The following is a 26,475-nucleotide window of genomic DNA, read 5'->3' as shown; positions in this document are numbered from 1 at the left end:
CATACTGGGTCAGACCAAGGGTCCATCAAGCCCAGCATCCTGTCTCCAACAGTGGCCAATCCAAGTCATAAGAACCTGGCAAGTTCCCAAAAAACTGTCTATCCCATGTTACTATTGCTAGTAATAGCAGTGGCTATTTTCTAAGTCAGCTTAATAGCAGGTAATGGACTTCTCCAAGAACATATCCAATTCTTTTTTTAAACCTAGCTACACTAACTGCACTAACCACATCCCCTGGCAACAAATTCCAGAGTTTAATTGTGCATTGAGTGAAAAATAACTTTCTCTGATTAGTTTTAAATGTGCCACATTCTAACTGAGAGACCTTGGGGTGATAGTGTCTAATGATCTGAAGTTGGCGAAACAATGGTACAAGGCAATAGCTAAAGCCAGAAGAATTCTGGGCTGCATAGAGAGAGGAATATCGAGTAAGAAAAGGGAAGTGATTATCCCCATGTACAGGTCCTTGGTGAGGCCTCACCTGGAGTACTGTGGATATGTGTTCTGGAGACCATATCTCCAAAGAGACAGAGACAAGATGGAGGCGGTCCAGAGAAGGGCAACCAAAAAGGTGGAGGGTCTTCATCAAATGGCTTATGAGGAGAGATTGAAGAATCTAAATCTGTATCATATCACCTCTGCTCCTCCTTTCCTGGAGGAAAGGAGGAGCAGAGGTGATATGATACAGACTTTCAGATACTTGAAAGGTTTTAATGATCCAAAGACAAGACAAACCTTTTCCGTCAGAAAAAAATCAACAGAACCAGGGGTCATGATTTGAAGCTTCAGGGAGGAAGACTCAGAACCAATGTCAGGAAGTATTTCTTCACGGAGAGGGTGGTGGATGCCTGGAATGCCCTTCCAGAGGAAGTGGTGAAGACCAGAACTGTGAAGGACTTCAAAGGGGCATGGGATAAACACTGTGGATCCATAAAGTCTAGAGGAAGTGAATGAAGAGTGGGTGGCTCGCGGGAATGATGGCTACTACCTGGAGATAATACACTTATTCAGTAAACATACACATGGTTAATGCGACTCCAACATTGCTCTAAGCTTCAACGGCAAAAGGAAATGTGGAAAAAAGGATTTGCATTCACAAAAAAGTGGGGAGTAGCTTGCTTGTTTCGGCGGTTACTACCCCAAACCAAATAAGCCTGATACTTCACTTTCAATGCATATCCAGCATAGCTCTCTGCTTCAATGGCAGGGGAGAAAGTCTGATACTTCATGCATATCCAGCATAGCTCTCTGCTTCAACGGCAGGGGAGAAAGTCTGATACTTCACCCATATTCAGCATAACTCTCTGCTTCAACGGCAGGGGGAATGAAGAAAAGTGGATCTATATACAGACAAAAACCAGCAAGGACTGAATTACATAGTCTGGGTAAACAAATAAGCATGGGTGTAGCTTGCTTATTGCGGCAGTTACTACACCTAACTAATTAAGCTAGATATTTCACTTAGATGCAGTTCCAACACTGCTCTCTACATTATTGGTGGGGGTGGAAGGGAAATAGAACCAAACGGTTACTAAGAGCTAAGAGTAACAGATAAGTATGAGAAAAAAAAAGTGCAAAACTTGCTGGACAGACTGGATGGGCTGTTTGGTCTTCTTCTGCCGTCATTTCTATGTTTCTATGTTTCATGGAGTGCCCCTTAGTCCTTCTATTATCCAAAAGAGTAAATAACTGATTCACATTTACCCATTCTAGACCTCTCATGATTTGAAACACCTCTATTGTATCCCCCCTCAGCCGTCTCTTCTCCAAGCTGAAAAGTCCTAACCTCTTTAGTCTTTCCTCATAGGGAAGCTGTTCCATGCCCTTTATCAGTTTGGTCGCCCTTCTCTGTACTTTCTCCATCGCAACTATCTTTTTTGAGATGCGGTGACCAGAATTGTACACAGTATTCAAAGTGCGGTTTCACCATGGAGTGATACAGAAGCATTATGACATTTTTCCGTTTAATTCACCATTCCCTTTCTATTAATTCCCAACATTCTGTTTGCTTTTTTGACTGCCGCAGCACACTGAACCAACGATTTCAATGTGTTATCCACTATGATGCCTAGATCTCTTTCTTGGGTGGTAGCTCCTAATATGGAACCTAACATTATGAGAACATAAGAAATTGCCATGCTAGGTAAGACCAAGGGTCCATCAAGCTCAGCATCCTTTTTCCAACAGAGGCCAAACCAGGTCACAAGAACTTGGCAAAGACCCAAACACTAAGAAAATCCCATGCTACTGATGCCAGTAATAGCAGAGGCCATATCCTGAGTCAATTTGATTAATAGCAGTTAATAGACTTCTCCAAGAACTTATCCAAACCTTTTTTAAACCCAGCTATAATAACTTCACTAACCACATCCTCTGGCAACAAATTCCAGAGCTTAATTGTGTGTTGAGTGAAAAATAATTTTCTCTGATTAGTCTTAAATGTGCTACTTGCTAACTTCATGGAGTGTATTTAAATAAGGGATCACGCTAAAGGGAAGTGCTAGGGACGATTACGTGCCCCAAACCTGCCGACAGCAATGGATTAGGAAAATGGACGCCGGTAAAATTGAGCATCTGTTTGCCTAACCTAACTGACCTGCACATTTTTTTATATTTAAATTTTTAAATTCTTTTTTTTTTTACATTTTGGTTCCTCCAACCCAATATCACTAGGATATTAAGTCAGAGGATGTACAGAAAAGCAGTATTTTCTGCTTTTCTGTACACTTTTTTTTCGGATCAGCCACACATGTTTTTTCAGTATCCTGTGTGACTTATTAATAGCCTCATCAACATGCATTTGCTTGTGATGAGCTCTATTAAGGCTAAAATTTCAAAAGCCTATGCACATAAAACCCAGGGTTTATGGGCATGACCCAGCCTTGCGTGTGCAGCATGCATCGTATAACGGGCCCGGCCACATGCATAGTCCCTGGTATGTGCACAAGTGCATGAGCCTGAAAAAGGGGCGAGCCGGGGGCAGGCTCTGGATGGGGAGGGGGGGTGGGCACACGCGCCGGCAGCCAGTTGGTACACGCAATCGACTGCTGCACCAGAGGAGCAGCAAAGTAACAAACAAAAAAAAAAAGTTAGAGTTAGGTAGGGGTTAGGGGTTGGGGAGGAGAGGGGAAAGGGTTGGAAGGTTAGGCAAGGGGGTAGGGAAGATCTCTCCCAGTCCGTTCCTAAGAAAAGGGCTCAGGATAGAGCCCTGAGGCACACCAATTGATGGTGGGATGGCAATAGAGGAGAACCTTCCAGAACAGGAGTTCTCAACCCAGTCTTCAGGACATAACTAGCCAGTCAGGCCTTCAGGATACCCACAATGAATATATATGAGGTAGATTTGCATATAATGCAAACAGTGCATATTGATGAAGTAGGGGAGAGTGTGTGTCTGGTTGAGAATTCAAGACTAATTTTGTGAACCTTAGTCATGGAATTAGTTATAGTCTGGGCAGAGAAAAAAGGTGGCTGGAAGGCAAAGGCACATTGAGAAGGAAAATGAGTGTGGCAAAAAATGGCAAGGATTAGATGCAAGGACTGGAAGGATACCAACATGAATTTGAAATATATAAAGTCGGCTTGAGCTCAGGAATTTAGCCAGAGATGTTCTGCAGTTCAGGCACAGAAAAGTAGGGCATGAATATGGGTAAGCCATGGCTGGGGCATGGGTAAAGGGGAAGGACATGAGTGTTTAAAGCAATGGAGAGTATAATGTTGTAAGAAGAAGCTATCTCATCAACTGAATTAGACAATTTAATGAGGAAAAGAGAAATGAAACAGTAGTAGAGAGGATACAAGGGTAAACAGCATGGAGATTCCTAAAGGTTTTGGTGGTGAATGGATGAGGCTGTGGGGGAGGGTGATATAGTGTGAAAATTATTAAATTAAGAGAGGAAGAACTGCAGTGGAGAAGTCAGAGAGAGCAGTTGGAGGAAAGGACTATTCAAGGCAGTGGCCATGCTTATGAGTAGGGTCAATAGAGCAGAATTGGAGATCAAATGAGGTTGAGGGAAACAGTTTTGAGGCATGAGAGTCAGAGGGGTCATTAGCATGGATGTTAAAGTCCCCTAGAATAAGGGAAGTGGAAGATGGCTCAAGGAAGAAGGAAAGTCAAGAATCAGTTGGTGAGAAAGGAGGAGGGGAATTTATTATCTGCCATTGGAGATAATGTCTCTGATGTCCAGGTGGGCGCCCACCTTAGCACCAGTGATCATCAAACGGTATGGTTTAATATCACTAAAAGAATATGGAAAAGAAGCACAAAGATCCGAGTTTTACAGTTCAAAAACACGGACTTTGAAGAAATGGGGAAATACCTAGAGGAAGAACTAAAAGGCTGGGAGAACGAGAGAGATGTGGATCAGCAGTGGACCAATCTAAAAGGAGCAATTACCAAGGCAACTACTCTATATGTTAGAAGTGTAAAGAAAAGCAAAAGAAAAATGAAACCTATCTGGTTCTCAAAGGAGGTGGCTGACAAAATTAAGGCTAAAAGAACAGCATTCAAGAAATATAAAAGATCCCAAAGGGAGGAGCACAAAGAACAATATTTGATTCATCTGAGGAAGACAAAGAAATTAATCAAGTCGGAAAAAAGTCAAGCAGAAGAGAGGATTGCCAAGGAGATAAAGAATGGTAACAAAACATTTTTCAGATACATCAGTGAAAAGAGAAAAGTTCAAAGCGGTATAGTGAAATTGAAAGGTGGAAATGATCAATGCGTGGAGAAAGACGAAGAAATGGCAGATATATTAAACAAATACTTCAGTTCTGTGTTCAATAATGAAGACCCTGGAGAAGGACCATCTCTACACAACAAGAAACTGGAAGGAAGTGGAACAGACGAAAACCCTTTTACAGTAGAAAATGTATGGGAAGAGCTAAAGAATCTGAAAGTGGACAAAGCCATGGGACCTCATGGGATTCATCCAAGGATACTGAGGGAGCTCAGAGATGTGCTGGCGGGTCCGGTGTGACTTGTTCAATAGATCCCTAGAAACGGGAGTGGTGCCGAGTGATTGGAGAAGAGCGGTGGTGGTCCCGCTTCACAAGAGTGGGAACAGAGGAGGCTGGTAACTACAGACCGGTTAGCCCCACTTCGGTGGTGGGAAAAGTAATGGAGTCACTATTGAAAGTGAGAATAGTGAACTATCTACAGTCCGGAGAATTAATGGACCTGAGGCAGCATGGATTCACCAGGGGAAGATCCTGTCAGACAAATCTGATTGACTTTTTTGACTGGGTAAGCAAGGAATTGGATCGAGGAAGAGCGCTCGATGTCATCTACTTAGATTTCAGCAAAGCTTTTGATACAGTTCCGCATAGGAGACTGGTGAATAAAACGAGAAGCTTAGGAGTGAGTGCCGAGTTGGTGACCTGGATTGCAAACTGGTTGACGGACAGAAGAAAATGTGTGATGGTAAATGGAACTTTCTCTGAAGAGAGAGCGGTTTTAAGTGGTGTACCGCAAGGATCGGTGTTGGGACCGGTCCTGTTCAATATCTTTGTGAGCGACATTGCGGACGGGCTAGAAGGTAAGATTTGTCTTTTTGCGGACGACACTAAGATCTGCAACAGAGTGGACACGCCGGAAGAAGTGGAGAGAATGAGATGGGATTTAAGGAAACTGGAAGTGTGGTCGAAGATATGGCAGCTGAGATTCAATGCCAAGAAGTGCAAAGTCATGCATATGGGGAGTGAAAATCCGAATGAACTGTATTTGATGGGGGGGGGAAAGGCTGATGTGCACGGAGCAGGAGAGAGACCTTAGGGTTATAGTGTCTAATGATATGAAGTCTGCGAAACAATGCGACAAGGCGATAGCAAAAGCCAGAAGAATGCTGGGCTGCATTGAGAGAGGAATATCGAGTAAGAAAAGGGAAGTGATTATCCCCTTGTACAGGTCCTTGGTGAGGCCTCACCTGGAGTACTGTGTTCAGTTCTGGAGACCGTATCTCCAAAGAGACAGAGACAAGATTGAAGCGGTACAGAGAAGGGCGACCAGAAAGGTGGAGGGTCTTCATCGGATGTCAAACGAGGAGAGATTGAAGAATCTAAATATGTACACCCTGGAGGAAAGGAGGAGCAGGGGTGATATGATTCAGACTTTCAGATACTTGAAAAACTTTAACGATCCAAAGACAACGACAAACCTTTTCCGTCAGAAAAAAATCAGCAGAACCAGAGGTCACGAGCTGAGGCTCCAAGGAGGAAGACTAAGAACCAATGTCAGGAAGTATTTCTTCACGGAGAAGAGTGGTGGATGCCTGGAATGCCCTTCCGGAGGAAGTGGTGAAGTCCAAAACTGTGAAGCACTTCAAAGGGGCGTGGGATAAACACTGTGGATCCATCAGGTCTAGAGGACGCGTATAAAGAGCAGGCAGCAAAACACTGCACGGAACGGCAGTAGCCACAGAGGCATTCACGGAGCGGGATGCCAGTGGCCAGTGGTTGGTGTTCCACCTTCACAGAGCGGAAGGATGGAGGGCTGCCATCTCCCAATTAAAAAAAAAAGAAAAAAAAAAACAGGGATGGGCTCATGGGCTATAGGTATTACCAATTATTAGGCTTATTCAATTACCAATTATTAGGCTTTTCAATATTTGATGATAGTTAATGTGACTTTCAAGGCATACTTCACTTTCATTGCATATCCAGCATAGCTCCCTGCTTCAACGGCAGGGGAGAAGAAAAACTAATACTTCACGCATATCTCTGCTTCAACGGCAGAGAGCTATGCTGCCGCTTACCCAACTAATCAAACTTAACATTTCACTTGGAAGCAGATCCATCACTGCTCTCTACATTAATAGTGGGGGTGAAAGGGAAATAGAACCTAAGGTTACTAAGAGCCAAGAGAAACAGATAAGTATGAGAAAAAAGAAGTGTGAAGCTTGCTTGGCAGACTGGATGGACCGATTGGTCTTCTTCTGCCGTCATTTCTATGTTTCTATTAGGGGGCGATAAATGACAGACACCTGGAGTGGAGGTGGGGTGAGTTATCAGGTGGATTGGGCTTCAAAAGAATAAAAAATAGGATTGAGTTAAAAGGGTTTGAAACCTACAGAAGGGGGAGAACAGCAGTCCAGTACATCATCACAGCCTGCTATGCAAGGTGTATGGAGGAAAAGATAACCTCCATGATAGAGAGCAGCAACTAAAGCAGAGTCCACTGAGGAAAGCCAAGTCTCAGTCAAGAAAAGAAGATGAAGAGAATGAGAGATGAAGTTATGAATATAGGCAAGCTTGTTGGAAACAGAGCAGCCATTGCATAGGGAGCATGAGAGAGGATGAGAAGAGGAACAGCCATGCATGGATGAAATGAAAGTTGCCTTGGAGTGCCAGTATTGAAATTGATATTCCAGTTGAGAGCAAGAGGAAGAGTAGGAGAATACAGAGAAACCCACTAGAAGGTGCTGTAAACCCAGGGATCTAGTGCCAGCAATTCCAACTGAAAACAGGACTGATGGCTCCAAAAGCATCTGTTTATTCATGAAATTGGCAGTACAAAGTCCTTATTCAATACAAAATAAAGTTTGTACATTCACTTATATTAGGATATAACAGTAAGATAGCCTTCTCCAATCCATTATTTAGAGAAAAATATACCATGGTGGAGAATTCTGATTAATCTTGTCTATCTTTTCATGGAAGAAGTCAGCCATATTCTGAGCAGAAGGTGAAGAGGAGGTGGGTGGAGCAGGCAGTTTTGAGAAGGTAGGTGAATATGGCAAATAGATGGCAGGGGTTGGAGTCAAGGGTGTTTGTCAGATAGATATAATAATCGTGTTTGATAAGTGTAGTAGCAGACCAGAAGGAGATGGGCATGAATTTGAAAGGTATGAAGTCAGCATGAGAATGGGATTTCAGTGAGAGATTCTCTGCAGATTGCATGCAAGAAGATAGGAAGCATACTATGGAGGTGAGCTAAGGTTTGAATTTGACAGGCTGGAAGAGGGTTAGAGCAAGTATGTCCAAAATAGATGGAGAGTTGTAAGGAGAAATTACCTCATCAACAGACTTTTGTAGGGTTGGAGAGGAAAGATGAGAGTACTGGAGAGGTCACAGAAGTCAATAACCTGGGCATTCCTAAAGGTGTTGTTGATTGGATGAGTCTGTACGGGAAGGTGGTTAAGTGTGAAAGCTATCAGATGCTAGGGTAAAAATAGAGGTGGAGAAGCCTGAGAGAGTACAGTTGGAGGAAAAGTTAGGTGACAGCAGTGGCAATGCTGGTGAGTGGAAGCAGTAGAATATAATTTGAGATTGAATGAGAAGGTTAAGGTGAAAAATTTTGAGGCAAGGTTGAGAGGGCTCATCAAAATGGAGATTAGTCCCCATGAATAAGACAAGGGGAAGATGGTTCCAGGAAAAAGGAAGCTCAAAATCAGTCTGCAAGGAAAGAGAATGGGGACTTATCAGGGAGAAAAATATTGAACCAAGTGTTCACAATGGCAGTGCTCCCTTGACTTTGCTGGTGTTTGGTTATATGAAGGTCTTCCATCTCTCATCCATTGTAACGTGGTAGTTTTTGGTATATTGCATGACTTACCAGGGAGGACAGTAGGCGACAGCTAGATGGGATGAAAAGATGGATGGAGTGGGCTTGAGGTGGAAGAACAGATTGAAATCTGCAGGAAGAGGAGAGCAGCAGACCAATTTTGCCATCATAGCCTCCCCAATGTGATGTATGGAAGGAATGATAACCTCTGTGACAGAAAGCACCAACAGAAGCAGTCAAAGCAAGAATATTGGGCTAATGAGAGAGAAAGAGGTCTTGAATGTAGGCAAGCCTGCTAGAAATAGAGTGGGCAGTCCACAGGTAATATGAAGAAGTGAGGTAATAGAGAGGAGATTGGGATACGATTTGAAGGAATAACAAGTTAAAGTTCTCAGATGGGGTGACAGTTACCTTGGAGGACCAAGATTGCGATTATCTCCAGCTGAAAGGAGGAAGAGAAGAGTATGGAGTAAAGCAGAAGTACATTGACAGTGATGAGCATTCAGTGCTCTTGGAGAAAGAGGTGGAGGCTGAATAAGAGAATATTTTGAAGTTCAAGAACATTATGTAGGACACAATGGCTAGAGAGCTGGAAAATATAAATAGTGTACTTGATGTTCACAGTGGGGAATTAGATTGGGGAGGGTAAGCATCAGGAAGAAGAAGAGTAGTGGGGCCATTGGAAAGTAGGGATAATGAAAAAATTGTTGTTGGCTTGAGTCCTTTGGCAAGCATTGAGAGATGCTGGATTTATGGCTTGTTGAAGGGAGTGAGCTGTGTTTGGAGTAGACTGCCACCTCCACCTTGTAGAGAAAAGGACTGGGTTTCACCCTTGGTTAAAACATCTCAGCCATATCCTGCAGCATCCCACAGCAGTCCCTTCTTCTTTGGCAGTTATAAATTCCCAAGCAAAGCATTTTTACCTACTGGCTGCTTACTTCCCTGGTCCATGGTTCTTCACCCTAGGCTTCCTCCTCTGTTTGACTCCAACTGCTTATCTTCCTGTAGCTCCACATCAGGCCTGATTTCTAACCTGTCTTCGAGGCTTAGGAGATTCCTTCTCTCCCCACTCACGGGAACCTACCCCTCCAGAACACATTGGACTTTTAGGTGCTGTAGTTTTCCTTTCCCATAATTCCTAATTTTGTTCTGAAGAGATAGATCCTTGCCACCCTCAGGTGGGAAAATGTGAAATACTTTTCATTACAGTATGTATTTCTTAGTTTCTTGCAACTCTAAGATTACTTGCATGAGCAATGAACTGACTTTAAAATGTTCCTGTTACAAATTCAAACTCTGCAACCTTCTGCCATGCAGTGGACTATAGGTAGCATCTTAAAGGTACATGGGATAATCATATACCATCCTATAATAATTTCTATTGTACTACACACCTAAAATTGACAAAAAATTGTGAACTTATCTTAGTCAAACAAATCACAGTCCTAACACCACAATGTTTCAAAGGCAGAGGCATAATATCTTCATCAGGGATATCTGCAAAAATAAAAATAAGAAACAATCATGGCATACCATGGCATACCATGGCATACCACTCTACCCAATATCTTTATATGGATATTTACTCCCATTCTAAAAATGGTAGGCTTGAAACTAACACAAGATAAGAAATGCAGTGATTTTTCAATGAGTCCCAATGACATCTTCACAGTTGAGGTAATTTTAATTTTTTATTGGCGGCAACTCCATTGCTTCAAAATGACACAATACTTAAACAGGGTCCCCCGACACGGACCCGTGTTTCGCCAAACGCTGCTGCATCGGGAGGGGCGTAATTTACAGCGGAATTCTTCAACTTACAGTACTTCAGTAGGTCAGTTATGTTATAAAGAGCGGTCATCTCTTTCTCCCCAGGGCAGCCGTGTTTGGCGGTCATCTCTTTCTCCCCTCCCGATGCAGCCGCGTTTGGCGAAACACGGGTCCATGTCGGGGGACCCTGTTTAAGTATTGTGTCGTTTTGAAGCAATGGAGTTGCCGCCAATAAAAAAAAAAATTTAAAATTACCTCAACTTTGAAGTTGTCATTGGGACTCATTGAAAAATCACTGCATTTCTTATCTTGTGCTAGTGTATGCTTGAAGTGCAGTATTCTGCTCCCTATTTTGTTGTGGATTTCTCAGGCTTGAAACTAAGCCTTTTAAAATCTATACTCCTAACCAATCAATGCTCACCCTTCAAAACATATACCTCATGAACCACAATGTGCTTCCCAAGCAAAAAAAATAAAATAAAATAAAATAAATGACCTCATAAAACTGACAGATCTAACTCTTTATTTAGTCCATAAGGTATAACAATATGTAACTAGTAATTCCAAAATTGTTTAAAACAGAGCAAAGACAAATTACAAATCATAATCCCCTCCCCATGTATTCTGTTGAGGTTTATATAGTAAACCACAAAAGTTGAGCATTCAAAGCGCAATAAAAACTTCTTGGAGAACATCGATGGCAACCAAACAATAGAGATTAGTAAGGGACCTTCATAATACCCACTCTGGTGGAAATACTTTCACCTTTCTGACGGGTCATGTGTAATCATCTGTCCATTCCCTTTCAAGTTAAATATTTTTGTTATGCAAATAAAAAAGCAACATTTTTTATAATGTGCATTGCTTAAGTCCAACTTCATTAGAAAGTTTGTATCCATTTTAGTAGAGTAAACAACAAAAGACTGGTGTCCTTAGATGTAGGGATATTTTTATTTGCTGTGTAGTTAAACAGGATGGAACCATGTACACTCAATTTTAGAGGATAGAATTGCACATGCCCGACTCAGGCCGAGCTTTGCCCAAACAACTAGGCTGCATCAGGGGCTAGAAAGAAGTAGATCACGGCAAGCTGGCAAAGCTCGGCCTGAGTCAGGCATAAAAATATCCCTACATCTACGGACACTGGTCTATCTCTTTTGTTTGCTCACTGGCTTTGTTACACAGCCTTCCGTGGTGTTTTCTGGGAACATCCATTTTAGTAGAGCCCTGACATAATGTTATGTTTCGAGGCACGGTAGCTCTGCATCATGGGTTCCATTAGATTTGGTGCCTTACGTACTGTATTAATGCTAGTACATTGCCATTCTGAAAAATGACTGTGGCATTGGTGAACCCCCAGAGGCACAGCTACCGTGCCTTGAAACACAACATTATGTCGGGTCTCTACTAAAAGGAATGCAAGCTTTCTAATGAAGTTGAATTTAAGCAATGCACATTTAGGGAAGTATTACTTTTATTTGCTTAGCAAAAATATTTAAAATTGAAAGGAAGTGGATCGATGATTACACATGACCCATCAGAAAGGTGAAACTATTTCTACCAGAGTGGTTGCTATGAAGGTCCCTTACTAATCTCTATTTTTGATTGCCATTGGTGTTTCTCTATAAGAAATTTTTATTGCGCTTTGAATGCTAGACTGTTGTGGTTTACATGTGTGCATTCTGCAATTTGACTCTTGTATTTTTGTGAGGTTTATCTAGTGCCAAAAACAAATTTATATCTTGGAAAATGTGTTCAGCCTCCCAGATTGTTGGATTAAAGGAGCCAATAATGGCCAGACAGTTAGTGATCGATAATCTGTGTTTTTAAAGCTCGTTTAAGTTTTCCCCATGCATATCTTCTGACATGGACAGCATAGACAGTAAACTACCCCCTCTGTTAAGCAAGTGGTATGGATAATCTATTCCTGGACAAAATTAGAAAAGGCAATGTATCCCCAGGAAAAGACTGTGGGCAAACTGTGCAACAGCCGCATAGAAAATGGCCCAAGGCTGCACCTTCTGAATCATTTGAAACATATATATTGAAACCGCTGTGATGGCGAAACCAAACAATGGTACATAAAAATCGATAAATAAATAAAATAAATATGTATCTAATGATCATGTCCTATAGATTTTTCCTCTCTTTAAATAAACTAAAAAGGGGGGGGGGGTGGAGATTGAAACACTCAGCTGTAAAATGGACCAGTGTTGCCTAATAATCTGTTAAACTAAATGAACATGTTTATTTATGTATTTAAACATTTTTGTATACCACTTATACATAGGTAATGGTCTAGGTGGTTTACATGTAAAATTATACTTAAATAAATCATAAACAGATGAACATATAAAATAAGACAGACTTTGTTTGAACAGTAATGAAATAAAATTAAATAAGGGTAAAACTATAATCAGAAATTAAAACTGAAACTTAAAATATAGGTTTGCAGCATTGAGACAAACGTCATGATATGAACAAAATGTGTGGAAATCGGAGGTTGGGGAGCAATTATTCAGTGATCGAGGTTGAAAGCAATGGCACATAGATGGGTTTTTAGTTTTTTTTTCTGAATTCTTTGTGATTGGTAATGAGTCCAGAAACTAAACCCATCTATGTGCCATTGCTTTCAACCTCGATCACTGAGAATGATTGCTCCCCGACATAGTATTAGGCAGCACCGGTCCTTTTTACAACTTCATCGTGTTTAAATCCCCCCTTCTTTTTGCTTTATAAAAAAAAAAAGGGAAGAAATGTACAAGATATGATTGATAAATGTATTGTAAAGGTGACCATTTTAGTTTCCTGTTGTGTTTTATTAATTATTGCACCCCTTATATTGAATTTTATGTAGTGACAGAATCCAATCCAGCACATGCTAGTTTGTGGTCCAAATTAAACTGCCTAGACCATCAGTTGTTGGAAAGACAATAAATGGGGTGAGAGGGGAGGGTAAAAGTCAGAAATATATTTGATCACCTCTCTTGTCAAAGTCTGTATAAAATGAATTTTATGTAATGTAATAACATTATTATGTTACCTAGGGTCGTGGATCTGGATTTCCAGGGAAGAGGAGACCACGTGGTTCAGGACTTTCAGGACGAGGAGGCAGAGGGCGATCAAAATTGAAAAATGGGATTGGTACCATAGTAATTCCAGGGGTAAGAATTATTTTGTATTTATTCTATGGCTTCTTTTTTACAAAACCCAGTGGCTACTCTGACTCATAATTCTCTAAGGAAATACTTTTGTGTTGTGAATTTTTTTAAAATATTTTTTTTGAAGCAAAACATTTTAAACACATAGCATAAGAGGTGTCAGGGAGTATACAGAAAACTCCCTCGGACTACCTTAAAAGACCAGGCACATCTGTCTTGCCCGGTCCTCAAAATACAAAGCTAAAGGGAATCCTGGGTGAAGGGAGGAGCCCCTCACCAGAGTTTTAGAACTCAGTGCCTGGAAGGTTTAGACAGACCCCGGGGAGCAAGCAGAAAGCCAGTATATGAGAAAACCTGCTATGTTTAAGGACTCTTTATGTACCTGAAATTAAGGTGAGCTGTATCATGTGTTGTTTTTTGCTTTATTCTTTATTCTGCACTGTAAAGAAATTGCACAATTGGAAATCAGTTAGAGCCTACCTTCTTATTCTTTCTGGATGTTTCAAGCCTCTGTCGCCAAGTTACCACATATGGTGCTAGCATTGGGATCTCTTGCCTAATCAGGAGAAACATCCAAGAGCCCACAGCCACAGCAGCACAAGAGAAAAAATCCTGCAATTTTTTTTCCATCCTTTCCTAGGGCATCCCCATTTCACTCATCCATCCTTCACAGAACAGGTGAAGGGGGCTAGCCCTGCCTGTGTAGTCAGGGGTCAAGTAGTAAAAGCTGCACAAGCCAACAGGTTTTTTTTGTTTTGTTCTGCCCTCCATTCCCCAGAGAGAATCATAGTTGGGAAACAGCTTGGAAAGAAGTGGCGATGGAACAAGTAAACCAGGTCCTTGCTACAGGGCAGCAACAACTGCAGAACACTGTGCAAACCAGATTAATCATCAGCAGGCATTGCAAGAACAGGAGATGCAGCAACATATGGTGCTAGCACAAGCTGTGCAAACTACTTCGGACATTACTTAAGATGAAACCCAGAGAAGACACCAATGGTTTCATAAAAAATTTTGAACGCACTGCCCAACTGGTACCCTAGCCAGAGGATAGCTAGGCTACCTATCTGAGAAATCTCACTGAGAGTAGTCAAGATGCCTTCCAAGCCACCAGTTTGAAAGGAGGGCCACATACCAAGAAATCAAGGCCACCATTCTAGAGAGAGCTGCACTTACCCCAGAAGCCTACCATCAAAGATTTCAGCAGAGTGTCCTTCAGGCTGGTGTGAAAACCCTAGGAACTTTTTCCACAGGCTTATGGATGATGCTTGGAAATGGCTGCGCTGGATGAGAAGACTGGGGCGGAGGTAGCCAAAATGGTTCTACTGGAGCAGTTCCTGGACAGCTTAAAATTGCTTCTTACACTGGAAAATGTGATGGAAGGGACGGAGGCCTAGATGCACACCTGAGTCACCATGGTTTCCAGGGAAGTCGCTCAACCCAGGAGGAGGATGACAGAGTTCTGAGAACCAGAAGCCCCGACAATCAGTAGTGCAGACCCAGCTGGACTTTATTCCTCAAGCAAAACCTTCAGCTGGGCCACCATGCTTCAGCTATGGAGAAAAGAGCCATTTTGCCAGAGACTGCCCTAAAGGGAAGATGAACCCTTGGGCATTTGTGCCATGACCTCAAACGTTTTTGTAATTTCATGGGTGTCTACTTTTATGGTTACAGCTGAGCTTGAGGGTGTTCCAACCCAAGTGTTGCTGGACTCTGGGAGTGTGAAAACGCTCATTCAAAGAGAGTTACTCAAGTGACCCTGGCATGCATCTACAAAGTCTAATGGCACTATCCAACAAACTGGGTACAACTAAAGACCCTGGTCAGCCAAGACCAAATTAAGGTGGGTGTTCTTCTTTGGCTACCCTACCCCATAGTTATTGGACCAGACTGTCCAAGTCTATGAACCAGCTTAAAACACTGAAAAATTGGACTTTCCAGAACTCTCTTCTTTGGAGGATCCTGATCCATATCATAAAACCTCTGACTTCTAAGTCTTGGAGGCAACATAGACAGGACAAATACAGTTATACTGCTAATTTAGAGACAGGCGAGGGAACAGGTTTGGAGTCAGGGGAAGGACAACAACCCACCCAGAATGTTTTATCTGGCCCTTTCGATTAGGAATAGGGAAGCTTCAGGTGGGCCCAGAGGGAGTATGAGTCCTTTAAGTGGGCCCAGGAGCATATACAGAGGGTGGACAGAATTATAGTCACTGGAGCCAGCTTACAAACCCTAGTTCTCCTTATTTTGTGATGAAAGGGGATCTACTTTACAGAGCCACAAAGGGAAGTCTGGAGGGGGAATTGATAGAACAACTCCTTGTTCCTAAACAGTATCATCAGAAGGTCATACAGCTGGCACACAGCCATTTTCTAGGGGGTCACCTGAGGGAGGAAAAGACCTGAGAAAAAGTATTGACACAATCCTTTTGGCCAGCTCTACATAAACAAGTCCAGTTGTATTGCCAGTACTGTTACCTGCCAGCTCACAAATCTTGCCAACATATGGGCAGCACCTCTCATACTAGTGCCCATAATCAAGACCCCTTTTGAAAGGGTGGGCATGGATCTTGTGGGGCAACTAGAGAAGTCTACTCGAGGAAATAAGTACAACCTCGTTATTCTAAACTATGCCACAAGATATCCAGAGACAGTACCGCTGCCCCGATGGTGGCAACAACTCTAATGGAGGTTTTTTCATGACTTGGGCTGCCCAAGGAGATCCTAACGGATCAGGGAAACCTATATTGTCTCCAAGTTAATGAAACAACTCTGCCCCTTGCTCAAGATGAAAACTCTGCAAACATCGGTGTATCACCCGCAAAACGATGGCCTGGTAGAGCACTTCAATCAGTTGCTCAAACAAATGTTGCAGAAATTTGTGGATGAAGATGGCAAGAAGTGGGACGCATTGTAACCCTACATGCTGTTTGCAATCTATGAAGTAACACAGAGTTCTTTGGGGTTTTCCCTTTTTGAGTTATTGTATAGGAGGAGACCAAGAGGAATCATGGAGAATAGCCCATGAGATTTGAGAAGACGAAGGCAACCCCATAGACTACGTTCTCCGAGTGCAAGGTTGCCTAAAAAAGGCTGGCGAGGTGACCCGCCTATGTCTAGACAAAGCTCAGGGTTCCCAATCCCGAGCTTACAATCTCCCCACAGTCCAAAGGGTATTCCACCTGGGGGACTGAATCCTTGTCCTCCACCCCTCTTCAGAAAACAATTTGTTAGCCCATTGGCAAGGACCCTATGAAATTTTGGAGAAAACATTGCCTGTGGATTACAAAATAGCCCAGCCAGATAAACAAAATAAAACTCAACTCTACCACGTCAGCCTCCTGAAGATGTAGGTTGTACAGGTATGCAGATTGGTACAAGGAGAGTTTTGTCCACATTTCGGACCTAAAGACCAAGTCCATTTCTTTTTGGAGAACAGCTGTTCACTACACAGACAGCTGGCTTAAAGCAACTGGTGGAGCAAAATAAGATCTCAAACCTGCCTGAAGATACCCACCTGGTACAGCATGACATCATTAACCCTCCTGGAGATGTCATACAGCAATGATCCTATCGGATTCCCGAGGCCAGGCACCACATCATTGAAGCCAAAGTGAAGGAGATGCTCTGACTCAGGGTAATAGAGGAGTCTAACAGTCATTAGTATTGGTGCCAAAGCCAGATGGGAGCATAAGGTTCTACATTGACTTTAAAAAGGTCAATGAGGTCTCAAAACATGATGCACGGATGAACTGATTGAGTGTCTGTGATCAGCCCAGTTCATGTCTTCCTTGGACCTTACAAAAGGCTATTGGCAGATACCTCTCGCCAGCAGTGAAGGAGACTATTGAGTTCTCAACACCAAGTTGACTGTTCCAGCTTTTCATCTGCCTGTTTGGACTCCATGGCACCCCCACAACGTTTTAGCTTGGTTGACTGCCTGCTTTGCCCACATCAAGGCTATGCTGCCACCTATTTAGATGACATCTCGGTGTACAGCCCAGATTGGAAGATACATCTAACCCAAGTCCAGGCCGTGCTAATCTGAGGAAAACAGGACTAACGGCTAATCCTAAGAAGTGATTGCTGGGAGAGCAAGAAGTCCAGTATCTTGGCTACATCCTGGGGAATGGCAAGGTCCATCCATAGACCCAGAAGATCAAAGAGATCACCTGGGTGCTAATCCTGTAAACAAAAGCAACAGAGTGAGCGTTCCTAGGCCTTACAAGGTATTACAGAATGTTTATCCGCAATTACTTGGAGAAGGTGGAGCCTCTCACAAGGCTGTTGAAGAAAGTACCAGAGAAGGTCCAGTAGTCAGAGGAAGCAGAGAAGATCTTCCGAGCTTTGAAAGAGGCAATTTGCTCTGAACCAGTCCTGATAAGTCTAGACTACAGAACCCTTCATGGTGCAGATAGATGCATCAGAAGTAGTCTTGGAAGCAGTCTTAGCCCAATAGAAGGATGGCCAAGAACATCCTGTGGCATATATTAGCCAGAAGCTGATGCCCATGAGAGGCTGTATTTTTGAAATTCAAAACTCATGTCTTCGTATGACTTTTCTGTATCCTGTTTGCAATACTGAACCATACCGTCTGATGATCACTGGCCCTATGGAAGCAGCATTCACAGCCTTCAGCAAGGATGTATGACTAGGGAGTACCAGCCATCACACAACAATTATATTTTCTTCTGTGTGTATTAGATTCTGAAGGGAGTCAGTCTCTGATCCCTGGCCAAGAATTAGCAAGGGGGCTGGGGCTTAAGCCTTCACTCTCACCTGATAGATGAGAGTGAAAGCTTATGGTGCTATAGTCCCAGTATGGCTGGTTCTTATTGAATTGGAAGCCAAAGCAGCAAGAGGAAACTGCAGGGTTGAAAAAAATCATGTTTGCTGTTTTTATATGAAATAAGCTTTTAGAGTTACCCAAAATAAGAACTTCCCTACCAGGTCAGACCAAGGGTCCATCAAACCCAGTATCCTGCTTACAACAATGGCCTATCCAACACAAGTATCTGGCAGTAACCCCAAACAGTAGATAGATCCCATGCAGCTAATCCCATGGGGAAGCAATGGCTTTCCTCATATCTACCTGGTTAATAGTTTACAGACTTTTTTTCTCCAGGAACTTGTCTAAACTTTTTTCATCCAGCTACACTAACTGCCTTTACCATATCCTCCAACAATGAATTCCGGAGCTTAATTGTGCACTGAGTCAAAAAATATTTTTCCTAATTTGTTTTAAATGTGCTGTTTAGTAACTTTATGGCATGCCCTGTGCTCTTTTTATTTTTTGAAAGAGTACAGTAGATTTGCATTCACCCGTTCTACTCCACTTGTGATTTTATAGACCTCTGTCATATCTCCCCTCAGCCATCTCTTCTTCAAGCTGAAGAGCCCTAATCTCATTAGCTTTTCTTCATAGGGGATCTATTCCATTCCCTTTATTTTGGCTGCCATTTTCTGTATCTTTTCCAGTTCTACTATATTTTTTTTTAGATGCAGCAACCAGAATTCACACAGTACTGTAGTGTAGTCACACCATGGAGTGATAGTTATTATGATATTCTCTGTTTTCTTCTCCATTTCTTTCTTAATTCCTCACATTCTTTGCTTTTTTGACTCTCACTGCACACTGAGCCAAAGATTTCAACATATTGTCCATAATGATGCTTAGATCCTTTTCCTGGGTGATAACTCTTAAAATGGATCCTAACATTGTGTAACTACAGTTTGGATTACTTTTCCCAATATACATAACTTTGCATTTGTCCACATTAAATTAAATTAATTTTCTTTATACAATAGTAATGGAATTCACAAGGGAGGGTGCGATGCTCGACCTAATGTCCTGGTAGGTGCTCACTTCAGGGCCAGTGATCATCAGACGGTATGGTTCAGTATTACAAACAGGATACAGAAAAATCATACGAAGACCTGAGTTTTGAATTTCAAAAATACAGACTTTGTCAAAGTGGGGACATACCTGGTGGAAGACCTAGAAAATGGGAAGAAAATAGGTGAAATAGAAAAACAGTGGGCAAATTAAAAAAAGAGCTATTACAAAGGCAGCAAATCTATATGTTAAAAAAAAAAGTAAACAAAAGTAAGAGGAAAAAGAAACTGATCTGGTTTTTCAAAAGTGGTGGCTGAAAAACTCCAGGCAAAAAGAACAGCATTAAAGAAGTGCAAAGGCTCCCAAAAAGAGGAACATGGAAAAGTATCTGGTAAAACTGAGGGAGATGAAGAAAAAAACCAAGAAAGAAAAAAGTCAAGTGGAAGAAAGGATCGCCAAAGAGGTTAAGAAGGTGACAAAACATTTTTCAGTTATATCAAGGAAAGAAGGCTTGCCTAAAGTGGTATAGTGAAACTGAAAGGTGATGAGGAGCAATGTGTAGAGAGAAATGAAGAAATGGCAAAAATAGTAAACACATACTTCAGTTCAGTGTTCACTAAAGACCCTTGATGACAAGACCATACTAAATTTCTGTCTACAGAAGAGCTAGGAAAACTGAAAGGGGATGAGGCCATAGGGCTGGGTGTATACTTACCAGGATACTAAAGGAGATCAGAGATGTGCTGGCAGGTTTGCTGAAAAACCTGTTCAATAGATTTTTGGAATGGGAGTGGTGCAACAAGATTGGAGAAGAGTGGCTGTGCTCCTGCTTCACAAGAGTGATAGCAGAGAGGAGGCTGGAAACTACAGGCCAGTTAGAATCACCTCAGAGATGGGAAAATTAATAGAGATTCTGCTGAAGGAAAGGATAGTGAAATATCTACAATCTGGAGAGTTGCTGGACCCAAAGCAGCATGGATTCAGTACCGGAAGGTCCTGTGAGACAAATCTGATTGATTTTATGTTTTTTTTTGTTTGGGTGACTAGAGAATTGGATAAATGAAAAGTGCTCAATGTGATTTACTTGAATTTCTGCAAAGTTTTTGATACAGTCCTGCATAGGAGGCTCATGAATAAAATGAAAAGCTGGAAAGTGTGCACCAAAGTGGTAGAGTGAATTGTGAACTGGTTGAATGACGAGATAGTGTTTAATGGTAAATGGAACCTACTCTGAAGAGAACAGTGTTAAGTGGAGTGCCACAAGGGTTCTGGTACTAGTTCTGTTCAATATCTTTGTGCACAACATTGCCTAAGAGAAGGAAAAATTTGTCTTTTTGCGGATGATACTAAGATCTGCAACAGAGTTGAACATGCCTTAAGGAGTAGAGAGAATGAAAAGTGATTTAAAAAAGCTTGAAGAGTAGTTGAAGATTTGGCAGCTGGAAATCAATGCCAAGAAGTGCAGGTTCAATACATCTGGGGTACGGTAATCCAAAAGAGCTATATGTGATGGAGGGTGAAAGACGAATGTGCATGATTGGGAGAGGGACCTTGGGGTAATAGTATCTGGCAATATGAAGGCAGTAAAGCAATGTGTCAAGGTGATGGCTAAAGCCAGAAGACTGCTGGGCTGCATAGACAGCAGAATAACCAGGGAACAAGATGGCCACATGAGAGTTCCTGCAAGACGTCTCTCTCCATTTTCCTCACTGTTGATTTTTCCTTGGTGTTTGTTATGCCTCACACGAAGTGGAAGGCTAAGCTGAGGGAGAGTACTGCTAGCTCTCCTTCGCTGGAGAACAATCAACCGCGGATTGAAACTTTTTTTTGCAGGAATGCCAAAAATAGTAACAGGAGCACAAGCCACTGTGAAGACAGGCGGGGAGCGAACTGCTGGCAGAGGCCATCTCCTTAACCCCCGGAGCACTGTACACTCCAATGCTTCCCTTCCAAGCCCTCCTGATGACACCTGAAGGCTCATCAACCCTCCATGAAGTAATTCGGGGGGATGCGAATCTTGAGCGGGAGGCATGAGAAGGGAGAGAAATTTTGCCTGAAGCCATTGAAGGTGTGCGGCTTAGGGCTGCTGGTGTAGCAAGCCTCTCTAATGGACATTTGGCACCTGGTCCGACTTTTTCAACTTTAAGTTCGCACGCCTTAGATGTTGCAAGTGGAGAGCTTTTAGGAGGTACTAGTGAGCTGGTGGATGTCATCTCTACCAAACCTCACCTTAAAAAACCATCTGAGATCACTTTGGAATCGGTCTGGGATGCCTTGGTTACCTTAGAGGCCTCTCTAACTTCACTAACGAAATCTTTTCTGGACATAATCAATCAAACACGAATAAATGCTGTTTCTATAACTAAAATTGCAACTAACTTGGAAACTTTTGAATCCCGGATATCTCTGGTAGAAAAAGTTCAAAACACCTTGGTTCAATTAGAGCAAGTCCATGCAAAAAAGCTGGAGAATTTGGAAAATTTGTTTGGAAGCTTGAACTTAAGAGCTCTAAATTTTCCAATTATACGGATGGTTTCACCTATTGACCTCTTTAGAAATTATATTACTCAAGTACTGAAGATTCCTAAAGAAGCTTTGCTGATAATAACTAAGGCTTATTATTTGCCATCTACTACTGAGGACAGAGAAGATGACGCTCAAGCTCAAGATCAATCATTGGATATTATAACTATCTTGGAATTATCACAATTTTTTGAAGTGAAAAAAAAAGAGGTTCTCTTTTGGTGAATTTCGCTTTCCAATCTGATAGAAATAATGTATTGAAATGTTACTTCCTTAACAGTTTATCTTTGTTTTACAGCCAAAAGATATGGATATATCCAGATCTCACTAGAAATACTCAATTGCGTCATAAGAAATTTTTAGCTATGCATAATGAGGTGGTCTCTAAGGGAGGTCATTTCTTATTATGTTTGTTTCTTGAAATTTCAAAATGTTACACATTTTTTTTAACCATCCCAGCTCCGTGCCTTTCTAGACTTAGTGCAAATTAGAAATTGGCTATATCTCTATTTTTACCTTTTAAAATTTGCTTTGGTATTTTTGCTTTATTTTCCCTTGTTCCTCCTATTTCCTTCTGAGTAAAGAGGTATATATTACCCTATGTGGCTGTGAAAGAAATGATTTCCTAAATGTTTCTTGCTTTGTATTACACCTCTTTCTGTACAAGAATTCCTCTTTAATGTTTGTAAAATGCATGAAAAAAGAAAAAAAAAAGTAGAATAACCGGTAAGAAAAAGAAGTGATAATGCCCTTGTACAGGTCACTGGAGTACTATGTTCACTTCTGGAGCTCATATTTCAGAAAGCTTAGAGACTGGACAGAGTCAATCCAGAGAAAGGCAACCAAAATGATGTTTAGTCTGAATTGAAAGACTTATGAGGAGAGGCTGAAGGATCTGGAGGAAAGGAGGTGCAGGGGAGATATGATACAGACCTTCGGGTAGCTGAAAGATTTTAATGATGCAAAAACTTCAAACCTTTTACGATGGAAAGGAAACAGAACTAGGGGATCACGAAATGAAACATCAGGGTATATGACTCAGAATCAACATCAGGAAATATTTTTTCATGGAGATGGTGGTAGATGCTTGGAATGCCCTTCCAGAAGATGTGGTGAGGACAAAAATAGTAAATTAATTTGAAAGGGCATGGGATTGAATGCTGTGGATCCCTAAAGGCTGGAGGTTGGAAATTAATAAAAAGATGCATGGGGTTAACCTGAATAGAGCCGCAGCTGCTACCCTTAACAGAAGGCATAGGAATTACTACCCTTAACCAATTAGTCTTTGAGACAACTGCAACATCTCTGCTTCGGTGTGGGGGGAGGGAGGGAAGGGGAATTGGATTCAGACAGTCGGCGCTGGGCCCTGACTTTTATGGTCTGGGATACTGATATGTAGACATATAGGGAAAAAGCACAGGACTGTTTCTATGGCCATGTCCTAAAGCAAAGCATGTTCAAGCAGCATTGTCTGAATTATCAAGAAGACTGCTCACCCCGTAAAAATGTTGCTAGCAGTAATTTTATTATGGATTTGACAGTTGCTTGCTTATGATTGTAAATATTATTCCCTTAACATAAGGCTTTGGTGGGAGCCTGCATGGAGTGACAGTTACTACCAGAAACTTGCTGGGCATTTGTATTTATTTGATTTATATTTGCCTTTTCCAGGCACTTCAAAGTGGATTTCATTCAGGTACATTTGGTCTCTTTCTGCCATCATTATGTAAATGTCATTATGTAAAGATAATGGCTTGCAAAAGTATTCAACCCCCTAAAATCTCAGCATATTTCTGTGGATTACAAATGCTTTAAAAAGAATGTTCTAGAAACTATGTTTATTGCAAACTAGTATGCTTTTAAAAAGTCATGGATCGTTATTTCTCTTCATTTTTTGTAAAAAAGTTAACTGAAAAATGCTGCTTGCATAAGTATTCAACCCCTTCCGACTAGTACTTGGTAGAACCACCTTTTGCTGAAATAACAGCTTGTCTGTTGGGGTAAGTTTCTATAAACTTTGCATACTGTTTGGGAGTGATTTTTGCCCATGCTTCCTGGCAGATTGGCTCCAGTTTGGTTGGATGATGCTTATGGACTGCAGTTTTCAAACAGTTCCCAGATTTTCAATTGGAATGAGATCTGGACTTTGATTTGAACACTACAGAACATTCATCTTTTTGTTGTTCAAATACTCCTATGTTGCTTTGGTCTTGTGCTTGGGACCATTGACCTGCTGAAAGGTAAACTTTCTCCCAAGTTTTAGTTTTTTAGCAGACTGAAGCAGGTTGTCTTGCAGAATCTCCCTGTATGTTGCACCATTCATCCTTACTTCAATTTTAACAAAATGCCCCATATCTGCTGAGGAAAAGCATCTCCACAACATGATGCTGACACCCCCATACTTCACTGTTGGGATGGTGTCTGCTAAGGAATGGCAAGTGTTAGGTTTGCACTATATATAATGTGTCGAATTTTGGACAAAAAGGTCTATTTTGACTCATTTGACCACAAAATCTTATCCCATATTTTAACTGGGTCACACTGATGCTTTCTGGCAAACTTCAGTTTCCTAGTGTGTAGCCAGATGGACTCAGTACCAATGGACTCAGGGCCAATGGGTATTGTGCTCTCCTGATAGCAGATAGGAGTCTGAGTCAGATTTCAAAGCTGACGTCACCCTACATATACCTGTGCAGTAAGGTTAGCTCCCCAGTATTCCTCGTTCTCCATAGCAGATGCAGACACTATCCACACGAGAATAGTGTAACATTTATAACAAGAAAGAAACTTTATCTTTAAGAAGAGAGCCCCGCTTCTCCTGCGGTGAAACCTAAGGGTCCCTCCCACAGTCGAGAGTTCCTGAGGTGATTTTCGATATCCCTCAGAAGTGAGCCTTGGTCCAGCAGCTGGTTCCCGGCATGGACTTAACCCCCAGGGTGGCTGAAAGGCAGTGGGTGCAGATTTGAGCGTGGCAGTGAAGGTATTTCCCTCTTCCCCCCGCAGCTGGAGACCACCCGGCACACGACCGGTAAGTGCCGAGACCAGGTAAGGTAGGAACCTTTACATTTAAGTCTTTGGTCTCCAAGGCTCGAATAGACGTACCATTCAACCTCCCAGCAAGGTTTAAAGGGCACTGATCGGGTTGAGCAGCCCAGGCTGGGCTAGACTCCGATTCAATGCAAGGATCCACACACGTGGAGACCCTCTGAGAGGGGGGGGGGGGGGGGGGGGGCGCACCATCTATCCGTCGAGATCGTCTGAGCCATTTTCCCCCCTGACCGGCGGTATGTGCGGTGCAGGCCTAACTTGAGTGCGTCCATAGAGGCACACGCAGAACTGGGCGCACATCTGAGCCGCGCGCACATCTGAGTCGGGCGCACAAAGTCCGTAGTCCGTGTGCACTCCATGCGCATAACCTTTTCCACCCAGCGCGCACAACTAAGCGCATCCTCGCGCATACCTACATGTGCACAAACAATGGCACTGCCATCCAAGAAGGCCAAGGGACACTCCCTCTGCCCAGCCTGCCACTTAAGAGCCACGAAACCTGAATTGGAATCCTTCCTATGCCAGCAGTGCGAAGAGGCCCAGGGGGAACCAAAGCAAGGCCCCAGCCTCTTCAGCCAGGAGAGGGATCCGGAACCACTGATGATTGTACCCCAGACCTATGTTTCTCCAACTCGGCGCCCCCCACAGGAAGGTACCTCTGGGGCTTCTACCACAACCCTTCTGGGATCAACATGGACCTCATGAGAATGCCCTTTAAAGGATCTCTCTTATTCAGAAGCGAATTGGAGAAGTTAACCAACAAATGGGGCGAATCTCCAGTACCCCGGCTACTGGAAGATAGGAACAAAAGAATTCGGCATTCCTCCCCCAGAAGAACCAAGGGCAGAGGATCACAGCATTTTAGACCTTACAAGAACACACAGTCCCAAGCACCGCTCCTCAGGAAGGACTGTCCTTTTGCAACAGGCACACCAAGAGGTGAGCAGGCTCAGATTCAGGCTCTGGCCATACCCCACAATGAGAAAACGCAGACCCATCCACAGGAAGAAGACATAAGGGGCAGATTTTCCCTCGACCACCTAAGATGGGTCGAGATCACATTGGACAAGTAAGTCCTAACTATCATTCGAGAAGGATACTCTCTGGAATTCCACAGCATCCCTCGAGACAAATTTATGAGATCACCCTGCCACTCCCACTCCAAGAGGATGGCAGTGGTAACCACACTAGTAAGACTAATCAGCCTGAAGGCAATAGCCCCGGTGCCCTCGACCCAAAAAATGCTATTCCATCTATTTTATCATCCTCAAGAAAGAAGGGGCATTCCGGCCCATCCTGGACCTCAAGGCCGTCAACTGTTACCTGAGGGTACCACACTTCCGCATGGAAACCCTACGCTCCGTTATAATGGCAGTACAACCAGGAGAATTCTTAACCTCTCTGGACATATACGAAGCCTACCTTCACATCCCGGTCCATCAGGACCACCAGCGCTTCCTACGTTTCGTGATACTGGGTTATCATTACCAGTTCTGGGCGCTACCCTTCAGGCTAGCTACTACCCCCAGAACCTTCACCAAAATTATGGTGGTAGTGGCGGCAACACTAAGGAAAGGAGTCCTGGTACATCTTTACCTGAACGATTGGCTGATCAGGGCAAAGTCTCCGGAAGAG

The 26,475-nt window shown here is 42.6% G+C and overlaps 1 protein-coding gene across 8 annotated transcripts in view; it reads left to right on the top strand.

The window, feature by feature from the left end:
• The window catches only part of KMT2C (lysine methyltransferase 2C), a 979,844-nt gene that overhangs the window by 385,649 nt on the left and 567,720 nt on the right, over nucleotides 1-26,475 (top strand). For all 8 annotated transcript variants that reach the window (XM_029588444.1, XM_029588443.1, XM_029588442.1 and 5 more), the window contains one exon: nucleotides 13,318-13,434. In XM_029588444.1, the coding sequence (XP_029444304.1) occupies nucleotides 13,318-13,434 (117 nt within the window). The remainder of the gene's footprint in view (nucleotides 1-13,317; nucleotides 13,435-26,475) is intronic.

Source organism: Rhinatrema bivittatum, chromosome 2, assembly GCF_901001135.1.
Source record: "Rhinatrema bivittatum chromosome 2, aRhiBiv1.1, whole genome shotgun sequence".
Lineage (NCBI taxonomy): Eukaryota > Metazoa > Chordata > Amphibia > Gymnophiona > Rhinatrematidae > Rhinatrema > Rhinatrema bivittatum.
This window is presented reverse-complemented; position numbering and strand designations above follow the sequence as displayed.